Source organism: Trichosurus vulpecula, chromosome 6, assembly GCF_011100635.1.
Source record: "Trichosurus vulpecula isolate mTriVul1 chromosome 6, mTriVul1.pri, whole genome shotgun sequence".
Lineage (NCBI taxonomy): Eukaryota > Metazoa > Chordata > Mammalia > Diprotodontia > Phalangeridae > Trichosurus > Trichosurus vulpecula.
Window position 1 is genome coordinate 221,651,893 of NC_050578.1, and position 12,601 is coordinate 221,664,493.

The following is a 12,601-nucleotide window of genomic DNA, read 5'->3' on the forward strand; positions in this document are numbered from 1 at the left end:
TCCTCTCCACCCCCACCACCCCATTTTCCACATCTGTAAAATGGAAATATCATATTCCCTTGAATAATTTTCCTTACTTTCTTTTGGCAAGAGGAAGAAGACAAATAATTTACATTTTAAATAAGAATTATTCCAGATCTGGACTAACTAGGGGAAAGAAAGGGATAGTTGAAACCATAGCCCTTGATTCTAGATTACAGACCTAAAAAGCTCGATATTCTGCAGCTACAGACAAATGTGCTATACCCTCTCCTAAGGTCTGTGGAAATTCACTGCCTTCCCCTTGGCCTGACGTGACTAGAAAGTAAAGTCACTGCATTTTCGAATGTACACAGTAGAATTAAACCATCTAAGAGAACGGTAGCCACTTCAAAGTAGTCTCCTCGGGACCATGCACATATTCCAGCAATGCCGACATTGTTCAAACTATTTCTGGACTCCTCTGGAATTGCCATCAGGGCCAGCAGCACATTCTTTTAAATCTCTCTGTTGGTAACAAATACTACTCCTTTTTTGGGTGGATTTGGCTTTTGGAAATAGCCAAAAGTCATTCAGAGCCAGCCAAGTCTGGTGACCCAAAATGGGATTGAGCAATATAACATCTAGAGATGGAGTTAAAGGTCCCAATGACAACAGGGATGCTTTATGATGGGCACTCAAGAAAATGAAAGGGGGTGATCCTATTTGGGGTCTAAAACTGAGGGAGCCAAAAAGTGATGTGAGTGGGATCTGGATTATGAGCCCCACACAAAAACTGAAGAGGGAGCTTGAGAAATGTCTATGACGCCCTTGAGTGAAGTTGACTTATGCAGCAAGGAAAACGGACTAAGGCTGATTCAGACATCTGCGGGGACACATTGGCTATCCCTTTGTTTGACTCCTCTAATGGAATTTCAGTCCAGTGCATATACCTGGCTCATAACTTGAGCAAGTGTGAGGAAGGTGTTCATTTGCAGAATCAGTCAAAATCTGTCAGTGGAGCTATTCAAACACAGATTTCATCGGACTCTATCAGGGATATAGTTATCAAGAAGGTGGTTGAAGTAGGTGACCTCTGGGGTCCCTTCCAACTGAGATTCTGTGGCTTCTGTGATCTACCACCTAGTACCCTCCTCCATTTGGTCCATGCTTCCATCTATAACTCTCCTATGAGCTGTATCCTTCATCTGTGTGTTGTGGAGTGATCTTGGATTGAATCTGTCTTTCCTCTCCCCATCAAACCCCTCCTCCCTCTGTAGGTAGCTTCACCCACCCTCAGACCCCCTGGGAGAAAAAGCTAGAAAGCTACAAAGTCTACTATTACTGACTTCATTGGGATTTTTTTTGACTTGCCCCCGATCCCCTACTAAAAATAAAAACTTCAAACCTAGCCTTTCTGGGTAAAACAAGCCCAGGAGCTCTCAGCTCTAACTTAGCCTCATTGCTGTTTTTTTTTCAAATTCTCATCCACTAATTCCAAACCCGTGATGCTTCAAGTAGAAAATACTTTAAGTTTTTCGTTTGAAGCCAGGAGAGATAAATGGAGTCCTCAATGCCAGGAGGGCAGTTCTGTCATACAAATGCAAACATATGGCTTTGGCTCATTCCTCCCTTCTCTTACTGAGATCAGAAGCTCCACTTGGCCAAGGTTTGCCAACTCTCCCAAATTTGTAGGCCATCTCCTGGATTTATACTTTAGGAAGAATACTGCCTCAGACGTTTACTAGATGTGTAACCCTGGGCAAGTCTGTCAATGTGTCTCGGATTCTTCATCTGCAAGATGAGATGGGGAGGACTAGGTGATCTCCACAGTCCCTTCCAGCTTTATATGTATGGTCCCCATGGCCTCTAATGTCTCTGACTTCTGGACATAAAGTATTGTTCCTTCTGAGAAACTAAGGAACAGTGGGAGTGTCCAGAGCCTCTCCCAGAGCTAGGATGTACATGGTACCTCTAGACCCTGCATCCCTACAGGTAGCCCTGTGGTTCATACAAAAGGGAGGGAGGTGAGAGACAGGCCCTGAATGGCTAGGAGGGCCTGTGCTTGAGGGTTTGGCTGCTCTGTTTGTGGTGATGGCTGCCCTTTTAGAGTGGATGCCTCCCTCCCATGTGCCGTAATGTGCTGCTGTACAAACCATACTGCACCCTCCCAGAAAGGGAAAGAGAAGAAGAAATCTAAGCATGACAGCCTGCAGGAGCTGAGGAAGCACAAGAAGGAAATTGAATTTGAGCAAAAGCTTTATAAGGAGAAGGAAGAGATGCTGGAAAAGGAAAAGCAACTGAAGATCAACCGGCTAGCCCAGGAGGTACATGTCTTGCTTTCTAGTGCTGAGCTAGCCCTACTAGGGGCTAAATTCCTGCCCCTGCCCCAGGGCTTAGGTCTGAGGCTATTCCACCTTGGAATTAGTCTAGAACAGGGGTGGGGAACCTGCGGCCTCGAGGCCACACGTAGGCCTCTAGGTCTTCAAGTATGACCCTTTGACTAAATCCAAACTTCACAGAACAATTAAGTTTAGATTCAGTCGAAGGGCTGTACTTGAAGACCTAGAGGGCCACATGTGGCCTCAAGGCCACAGGTTCCCCTTCCCTCGTCTAGGATTTGTTCCCCTAAACTAATCCCAGAATATAAATCTAGCTACTAGTCTTAGCACCTTCCCCTTCTGACTAGAATATAGACCTGAGGTTATCCCACACCTGGACAGGGTCTGGGTCTGAGGTTAGCCCACCTCCCCCCAAGGCATGTCAGAGCAGAGTTACATAGCAAGTAACCCTTTTCTAGATGGGGTTGAGTGATCTTAACTCACTTCCCTGGCTACTGAAAATAATACTAGTCTGCTTCTTGTTAACAGTTCTGGGAACCAAAATGCCAAAGTAGTTAAGTAGAGAAAGAGCCTTGGATTTGGAGTCAAAGGGACTGGGTTCAAATCCTGACTCAGGTACTTACTGTGTGACCTTGGATATATAATTTCTCTGGTCTTCAGTATCCTCATCTGTAAAGTGAACAGCTTGGACCAGATGATCTCTGCAATCCTTTTCAACTTTAAATCTGTGGTTCCATGATCTTATGAGAGATCCTATGAGATCCAGAGACAGTTGTGGGCAATCTCCATTCCTTGGAGTCCCTTTGAGAACCTAGTTCTTTGTGACTTAAAGCTGAATGTGATTGGAAGGGTGGTATTTATGATCTTTGTGTGGTGGCCCAGGTGTCAGAGACTGAGCGAGAAGACCTAGAGGAATCGGAAAAGATTCAATACTGGGTGGAAAGGCTTTGTCAGACCCGCTTAGAGCAGATCTCCTCTGCAGAGAACGAGCTTTCAGAGGTAACAGACCACTCTGTTCTGTATGCTGTGCTGGACACACCTTGCCTTCTGTGACTATGTATTTGGCCGGCCCAGTAGGTTCCCTTTCTATTTCCTGGGGCTAGCCCCATTAGCAGCTCTCAGATCCATGGGAGCATCCCCCCTCCTGGATACCCAGAGCCCCTTCCTCTCCCCCAGTCTCTGCAAAGGAGCAGATGGATCAATTCAAGCTAAGATGATAATGAGTGACACATAATTGGGTTTTCCCTCCCAGGGCTAATGGCATTTTCTATGGGGGCCATTGCCTTGCTCTAAAAACTATAATGGTGGAATTTTAGGCATTGGCAGCAGACTAGATGAAGCAAAGGCAATTAGAAGGGAAGATTTCCTAAAACCCATTTGATTATCATAAGTCAGCAGCTGGATATCCTCTAAGTCCCAGCTCTAACATCATATGATGCTGGTCCACAGACTCAAGTTGGGCCAGCCCTTTTCTCATGAGAAACAGTTCTCCTGACATTCTTCTGGAAGTCCAGAGGCTCACAGCCCCAGGCAAGGATCCCTTTTGAAGGCTCAAATGAGTACAAAAGACCAAATTAAATTATATACTAGACACCAAACTCCCAAGGTCCTGTATCAATAATGATCGATTCTGTTATCCCAACTCTGCTAAGTTCCTTTCTTAGAAGCAAGCTACTTTCTCCTGCTGGTGAGTCTGTAGCCAGGCTCTAAATGTCCATTTGGAGATGCACCCCTTCCCCCAGTATGCATCGTAGTTTCTAAAGTAGCAGTTTTATTTCAGCCACCACTTAACCACAGTGGCTGTTCTGCCCAAGTGTCCCAGAAGCAGCTGAAGTTCTAGGGCCACTGAGGCACTGACAATGACTTAAGCAACACTGGTCCCATCAGTACACAGTCTCTCCACCATCACAATATTGATGCTGCCTCACTGGGGGCTATAACAATGACCTATGTTTTAATCATGACCTTGCAGAGCTGCAGGATACATAACTCCCAGGGGTGTGAGGAGGCCCTTATTACCCAGGGTCACATCAGGGTGGACACGGAGCACCAGCAGGCAGCAATTATTACAAACACATACACCAGCCAATCATCGTGATTGCCTTTGGAAACCATCCTAGTCATAGTCTTGGAGCTGCTAGCAGAGAGAGTACCAGGCTTAGCCACAAATCCCTTCCTGGGGCCAGCTAATGCAATTTCCCACCTAGAATGGCCATGTGGTATCACTCTGTAATTACTGGAATCTGACATCCACTCCCAGAAACACATGGCATGCTTGAGTTAATTTAGTAAAGACTATTCGGTAGAAGATGGCAAGGCCTACTGTGCGTTCCCCAGGATGCTGACTAGAGTTTTCGTCCCCAGACACACTGATATTTTAGCCAGATATCATCATCAGTTCTGGGCAGGGCAAGTCCACAGTATATCGCCCAGTTAACCTGCGCTGGGACTGAGAAAGCCCCTCCATGATTTTTCATTCCCCCAGATGACCACCAGTCCCCCATCTTCCGTGACTCTCCTGGCCCCACCCCTACGACGCTTTGCCGGTGGCCTTCACCTCCATACCACTGATCTCGATGACATTCCCCTGGATATGTTCTATTATCCGCCCAAAAGACCAGCCCCTCTACCGCCGCCTTCTGCACTGCCCGTGATGCCCCACCCCCCAACCCCTAACGTGCCTTCCAAGGTCTCAGCACCCCCTGTCATTGTACCAGCTGGCCAGGCGTCCTCGTCTTCTACTTGGGTACGTCGCCCACCACCCCCACTCCCTCCTCCTCCGTCAGTTCCCACTCTGGACCTCAACCTATCCCGCTCACTCCCTTCTGCCTTGGAAGAGGCCCTAGTGAGCCATGGTCTCCATTCTGGAGATTCAACTGAACCTGTGGAGGACTGGGAGCTAAAGAATTATAGCGGGAGGCCCACAAGCTCCCCCCTCCCTGAACGGAGCTTCCCTCCAACTGCAAAGGTACACCGCACTCAGCATGGCATGCCTGGGAGACTCTTTTGACTTCTCTCCTTTGGAGTGCCTCTGAAAAGTCAAGAGAATGAGATACTGCCTTTTATTTTTTAAAGCACCCACAGTATCCATATGTTGTGGTGTGCATGCTGCATGTTTATAGCACCTACTGAGTGTGATAGGCCAGTTCATTCTTGCATGTTGTCATTCACTCCTCTCCCTGTGATTCTTCTTGGAAAGGGCAGGCTGATATGAGCCACTAACTTTTGGCACTTAATTGCAAGGCCTTATTAACTGAGGGATGAAGCTTTTTGGCCAATGTCAGCTACTTGTCACAGTCCAATAGGTTGTAAATATGGGAAACCACTCCCCAGTAAAAACAAAACACATAAAAACAAATCTTAACTCTTCAAAAGGATATAGTGGCTGTATTCCAGTATTAATACATAGCAGAAAGCATATTCCCCCAAAGTTTCTGGTTAATTCCCATCCTAAGAGGAAAGGGTTCAAAGGAAACCTTACTTGTGTGACCTTGGGAAAGTCACTTACCTCTTGGGGCTTCAGAGTGCCCTCTGTAAAATGAAGAGGTTGGATTAGGTCAGTGGTTCTCAACCTTTTCAACCACCAGGACCCTCCTCTAATGCCAAAATCCACAAAGCCCTCTCATTGTATTATTACTGTCTGGGAAAATACATCATGACAAAATCTCGATTCATAGATGCCTTACAGTAATTCAATAGACCAGGAATTATTAACCTTCTTTGTTTCTTAGATTCCACTGGTAACTTATGAGCCTTTTCTCACAATAATAAAATAAAATATATAAGATCACAAACAATATCAGTTAAATTGATATATAGCTATCAAAATGTATTTTTAAAAGGTTATGGACCCCAGGTTAGGAATCCCTCCCAACTGGAGGTTGGGAACCATTGGACTAGACTAGTGGAGTCAAACTCAGACAGAAAGAGATCCCTGGGGGTTCTCATCCTATTATCCATGTTGTTTTGCATTTTTATTTATTTTGTTAAGCATTTCCCAATTATATTTCAATACAATTCATCCCCATTAGCCAGTAAGTTTGACATCTCTGGACTAGAGGCTAACTAAAATCCTTTCCAGATCTGATATCCAGTAATTTTGAAATTTTCAAAATGAGTACAACAAATTCAGAGATTTTATTTTTTCAAACTGGGGGGGGGCATGGTGAATGTGTGGCATTTCTTAGGGAATAAGAGACAGTCAACTTGATTCTTTCAGTCATTCCTGAACTACTTGTAGACAAGCCAGATCCCTAGGAAGAGAAATGTTTCAACTCATCCTAGAAGAAATAAAATGGCTCTCTGAGGTGCTGTCTGTGGCCAGATATCAGACCTGCCCTTACCAACTAAAGGAGGGGGCTTCTTTTAGAGGTGTGTAGCAGCAACTTGTGGGAAGTTTTTAATTGACCCTAGCCTGCATGAATTTGTGTCCCTGCATGATCTGGCTGATGGTGATGATGATGATGATGATGATGATGATGATGAATTGATGGCTGGAGGGAAGGATGAGGGTTTGTGGGTGCACCATGTGAGGGACAACCAGGAGCCAGTTAAGACAACACTGCTCTCAAGCACATAGCTCTAGACCTCCTCTGCACAGCTCCCATGCTGGTGAGTAAGGATGTGAGCCTGAAGGGTGGATGAGAGTGTGGCATGGAGGGACAGACACCCTCCCCCCACTCTGAGGGTTGTCCTCATACTTAGCATGCTGTCAAAATAAGCAGGAGACCTGCCCCCATCTGAGACAGCAGCACCTACAGGAATGGCAATGTTCATATGGCAAGAGAGAATCGAAGTGATGCATTTATCCAAAGTCCTTAGGAGGGTCTGTGCGGCTAGGTTGAATATGTAGAAATAGTCAAAGAATTGAGACCCGGAAGGGACCTTGGTTTTGACCTTAGAAATCACATAGTTCGATCCTCATTTTACTGAGGAGGAAGCTGGGGTCCAGAGCATTGAGGTCACTTTTCCAAGGTCATGTGGGCAGGAAAGGCAGAGCTGGGATTCCAACCTAGGTCCCAGAGCCCCAAATTGAGTTCATTCTATTCTGATGACTGGGGAGTCAGGAGACCTTGTTCTATCCTGGTTCTGCCACTAATTTGTATGACCTTGAGGGGGTCCTCTCTCTTTTCCATGCCTCAGTTTCCTCTACTGTCAAATGAGGAGGTTGGATTAAATTCATTCATTCAGCAAGCATGTATGAAGTGAAAAGTTCTCTATCCACTGAGCCAAGTAGCCTTCAGGGATGAAAGACTTGCTCAATTTGAAGGCCTCAAGCACCAAGAGTAAATGGAGTTGCCAGGAATAGAACCCAGGACCTCACATGTGCCAAACAGCACAAGGTACTTGTCATGGAGGATAGAGAGCTAATCTTTGGAGACAGAGGGACCTTGGTTCAAGTCCTCACCTCTGACACATACTGGCTGCATAACTTTGGGCAAGTCACTTAACTTTCCAGTGTCCTAGGCCATTCTCTAAGGTTGCAAATGGCCCAACAGTTGCTAATCTGCATTGGCAAGAGGAATTGAAGTCACAGGTCACAAAAAGAAAAAGAAAAAAAAAAGAAAAGAAAGGTATCCAAGGCACCATCCTGGGCACTAGAGATGCAAAGACAAAAATGAAACAATTCCTGTCCTTGGGCAGCCAACATGACCTCTATGTTATGGCTTTAATATTCTAACATATTTTCAGCAAATCTCACTAGGCAAGGCTTCAAGTCCCCACTTGAAATGTTGCTGAGTGATGGGAAGCCCTCCTTCCAAAGGCCTTGACTTTGGGGATTCTCATCAGGACACAGAGAAGTTTAAAGAACTTCTGGTATTGGAATCTCTGAAAGATTGATAAACAGATTCACTGTATAAGTAGCTGGAAATGACTTTTTTGGAGGGTGGAGATTTTTATATCTCCATTATGTCACTATGCCCTCAGGCTCAGGGTGTTGTGGATGGGCAATGGGCAGCCCAGCTAGGTAACCCCTTGGCAGAGCTGTTGCCATCTGGACAGTCTGACCAATCTCTATACCCCGTCTTTGGATGGCATCTCCCACAGGGAGGTTTCCTCCATCCACAGCCCTAAACTGCTCCAGGAATGTTGTTTTATGCATTATGCTCCCCAGCCCTTCTAGGTCCCATATTCAAACAAGCAGGGACCATATTAGTGAAGTCCTGCAGGTTCTCTGAGTAGAGGGGGCCAGGACTGCCCCATGAAGGCTTCTTAGGAACAACCCCATTTCCTCTCTCTTTATATTCTCACCCTGGAAGCAAAAGCCCATTTATGGATCAGTCTTCTAGTTTTACTACTACCCATGTGACAGTGGGCAAGTCACTTCAACATTCTGAGCCTCATTATCCTCATCTGAACAACAGGAGAGGGCAGCACTAGAGTACCACTAAAGAGAGGCATCGATGTAGTGGAAATAGTACTAGACCTGCAGTTAGAAGATCTGAGCTCAAATTTCCCTTTGACACTAGGTGATTCTGAGCCACAGTCTCCTCACCTATAAATGAGGATGATAATGCTTGTTCTATCTAATTCACAGGAATTGTGTAAGGGAAAGCATTATGTAAACTAAAAAGTACTAAGACAATACAATAGAGTGACCAGTGCCATTGATTTGGAGTTGGAAGACCTGGGTCCAAATCCTGGCTCTGCCATTGATGATTCCTGTGACCTTGGGGAGGTCACATCAGCAATGGACTTGGAAGTCAGGAAGAACTGGGTTCAAATCCTGCCTAAAATATTTAGCAGATGTATCAACCTGGGCAAATAATTTAATTTCTTTGTGCCTCAGTTCCCCCATCTTTAAAATGAGAAGCTTGGACTTGATGGCCTCTAAGATCTCTTCTGGCTCTAAAGCTATGGGCCCTCGGTTCCCCTGTTTGCCAAATGTGAGGAGGTAAACTGTATGCCAGTAATTAATAATTAATTAATAATATTATAAGTATAATGTACTTATTAATAATAAATTAATGACATGAGTATAATATACTTATTAATAATGCATTAATAGTATTGTATTTACTAATGTCCCTTCTGGCTTTAAATCCAGCGATCCTCAGTTGCCAGTAAGGGTAATAACTTTCCCAAGAAAGGAGCCCTGTGAAGAAGGGATTATTTTTGCCACAGTGGAGCAGAGGGGCCTTTCAGGATACCCTCTTCAGGGATAGGGTCAGACTGAAGCCCAGCAGAGAACAGTCAACCACTGAAATGTTCCAGTCTAGAGCATTCAACTCTGAAGGTCCTCCCAGTAGCTTTGAGCTCCAATCCAAGAGGTTCTAAATGTGGCCTCTTGGAGGTCACCTTTGTACCTTTCTCTGTGCTATAAGAGTCCAGCTTCCAAGGGTAAGCAGGAGCAGTGACCCAGACTAGCTCTGTGGGTATGCATGGACATAACAAGGATGCCATCAGTGCTGTGAATGGGCCAGACTGCCCCTGCAGCCACCGAGTGAGACTTTCTCTTGAATTGACCCTTCCTAGCCACTTTGTCCGAGTCCGATGCCCCCACGAGGCCCCGGTGTGTCCACCATCTCCAAACCCGTCATGATTCCTTATGACTTCAACTTCGTTGGCAGGCCAGTGGTCAGATCCGAGGTCTTGGTAAGCCCCTTCAATTCCCTGTGTGGGCTGCACCCTCTGACCCAGGTCCTGAGATGCAGGCCACTGTCCTGCAGATGAACAGAAGGCTCTGTTACTGTGGTGGGAATGTTGTAGCCCAATTCCAGAAGAAACCAGTCAATCTGACCTACCATGCTCACTGGCCAGGAGCCATCACTTCCAAGTCCTGTGTGTGAGGATGTGTTAGTGCGATGAGACCCACATCATGTGTTTGAAGATCAGTCCACTAAGCTTCCATTTAGAACAGTCTCCTCTGTTAGCAATTCTAAATGTCAGAATCCTGACCTTGCCAGGGAAATGCTTAAGGAATCCATGATTTTGTTGGTATGAGTCCCTCCACTGATATAGGTCATGACTTCTCCACATGAGTTAGATGATTTTCATGAGCTGCCACAACAAAACCCCAAAACCTAAAACCAAGTAAAAATAACCCTCATTACCAGGTATCCAACCCTTCTCTGAACTTATCTACGTTGGTGCTTGGATAGTAGACATATGATCCATCACCAGGCCTATGATCAAAGCCTTTTTCATCTTGGTGCCATCCACTAGAGCCTGTCTTCTGCCGGCATAGACATCAAGAACCTTGGCCCCTCTCCACACCTTAGAAAGGCATCAACTTAGATTTTAGTGACGGTCCAGAGAAATGCTGGAAACAAATTTACTTCCTCTGTTCAATTTAACTTCACCAGTACTGGGGGTCCTGTGAAGAATGCAAACTCCCTGAGGGCAGGGAGTATTTTGATTTTGTCTTTGTATCTCCAGTGCCCAGCACAGTGCCTGGCCCATAGTAAAATCTTGGGAAATGCTTGTTGAATGATGAAAGACTGGATGTAGGTGCACCAGAGAGGTAAAAGAGGAGAGATGTGGCTTGGGACCCCTCACCCCACCCCATCAATGGTGGCCAGGGAACTGGGGTCCCACTCACAACAGCACTCACACTCACACACCCCCAGTCATGAATGGTTGTCCTACATATAGAATCACCCTACCATGTGTATCACATGTCTAGAATCCTCCAGCCCCATGTGTATGATGTTATCAACTGGGTATTTACACACTCAGTCTAACAAGATCAGCGAAAGCATTTTCTATTTAAATTCCCAAGAAACCCTACCCAAATGTCAGGAAAGGTTATGTGTCATCACTTAGATTATTTTTGGTTTTAATTGTGGTATCAGCTTCCAGAGGAGAAAAGTTCACTCGGTATATGAAAGCTTTTTTTTTAAGCATAGGGCTTATGTTTGGCAATTAATTCAGTGATATCGTCTTCTCTCACTTACATAACTTTGGGCAGTTTTAACACAGGTCAGAGACTGGAGGAAATCAGTATAACCACAAAAGAAATCAGGCTTTGACCAAAGTAAGAAAATTGCCTTTAGGAGGCCCTTGCTCCAGGACCCAGAGACTTAAGCCATGGCTGTTGGGAGGAGGGGCTGCCTCTGACCTGGGCCACACCCAGAAGGGTTGGGGAGTGTGCATCTGACACTAGGGGGCAAGGCAGGTCTTTATTTACACACACACACACACACACACACACACACACACACACACACACGGACTGGGCCAAGTGGTTAACATCCAGTTTGGAAATGTTCTTTTCTTTGGCAGCCACAGGAGATGCTGAAGAGGATGGTGGTTTACCAGTCACCGTTCAGAAAAGTAAAAAAGCTCTACATTCTCCTCTTCTTTGCCCAAGTGTTGCCTATCTTGTTTCTGTCCAGATAAAATAGTCCTGAGCTATCCTTAATGCCCATCAATAGGGACCCCTGGGGATGCCCATCTGGTCATGGTCTGGCAGTCAAGGTGTATTGGAGTCTCTTAGCAAAGAGACCCCAATGACCATTTGCTTGGGAAGGGTTGGGAGATCCAAAGCTATAGACAACATGGGGACAGGGAGGAGATACACTATATAGGCATGGTAGGGCAGGACAAGGAAATTGGTCTGCTATTTCTATCAAATAGAAGGAAGACTCACAGAAACCCAGGGATTCTGTGATTCTAGTCCAATCTGTACCTGAGTAGGAATTCCTTCTACGATACCCCTAGGTCCCCCAGCCCCCACCTGAGAAACTCACTACCTGGTAGGAAGCCTAATCCATCTTTGAAGAGGTCTAATGGTTCAGAAAATCTTCCTTAGTCCAACCTCAAATCTGCCTCCTGGCTGTTCACTCCTACTGAAGCTCTGTCCTCTGGGGTCAAGTCTAACAAGGCTGATCACTCTTCCATATGACAGGTCATCGAGTACTTAAAAATCATGACCTTCTCCTAAATCTTCTTTTGACACTAGACAGTTTCAGTTCCTCCAAATGATTTTCATTTTTTTCTGGTTTCTAGTTTCCTGGCTATCCTGCATGCCACCTCTGGAAGCTATCCACGTTGTCATTCATTCCTAAAATACTTGGACAACTGAACATAATATCCCAGATAAAGTCTAACAACAGGGTCTTCACCTCCTTTGCTATGGACACTGTCTCTGGATTGGGGAGGATGAGACTTCAGCCAGGACATTGCCTGACTATGTGGCATTCCCCACCAGTTTGGCAACCAGTTCAATGCATCCAAATATTACATTAGTCTGGGGGAGTGAGCGGGTTGCTATTTCTCACTGTTGATTCTTGCTGAATTTGCACTCCACTAGAACCCCCAGATCCTTTTCACAAGAATTGTGACCTTGTGCTGTGAAT

At 45.6% G+C, this 12,601-nt stretch overlaps 1 protein-coding gene across 2 annotated transcripts in view; it reads left to right on the plus strand.

Annotated features, from left to right (window-relative positions):
- The window catches only part of USH1C (USH1 protein network component harmonin), a 65,187-nt gene that overhangs the window by 36,868 nt on the left and 15,718 nt on the right, over positions 1-12,601 (plus strand). The window contains exons 16-20 of one of the 2 annotated variants that reach the window (XM_036764304.1): positions 2,133-2,285; positions 3,183-3,299; positions 4,786-5,268; positions 9,777-9,896; positions 11,526-11,576. The exons of the other annotated variant lie outside the window; for it this stretch is intronic. Coding sequence (XP_036620199.1) covers positions 2,133-2,285; positions 3,183-3,299; positions 4,786-5,268; positions 9,777-9,896; positions 11,526-11,576 — 924 coding nt within the window. The remainder of the gene's footprint in view (positions 1-2,132; positions 2,286-3,182; positions 3,300-4,785; positions 5,269-9,776; positions 9,897-11,525; positions 11,577-12,601) is intronic. 2 annotated transcript variants of the gene reach the window in all.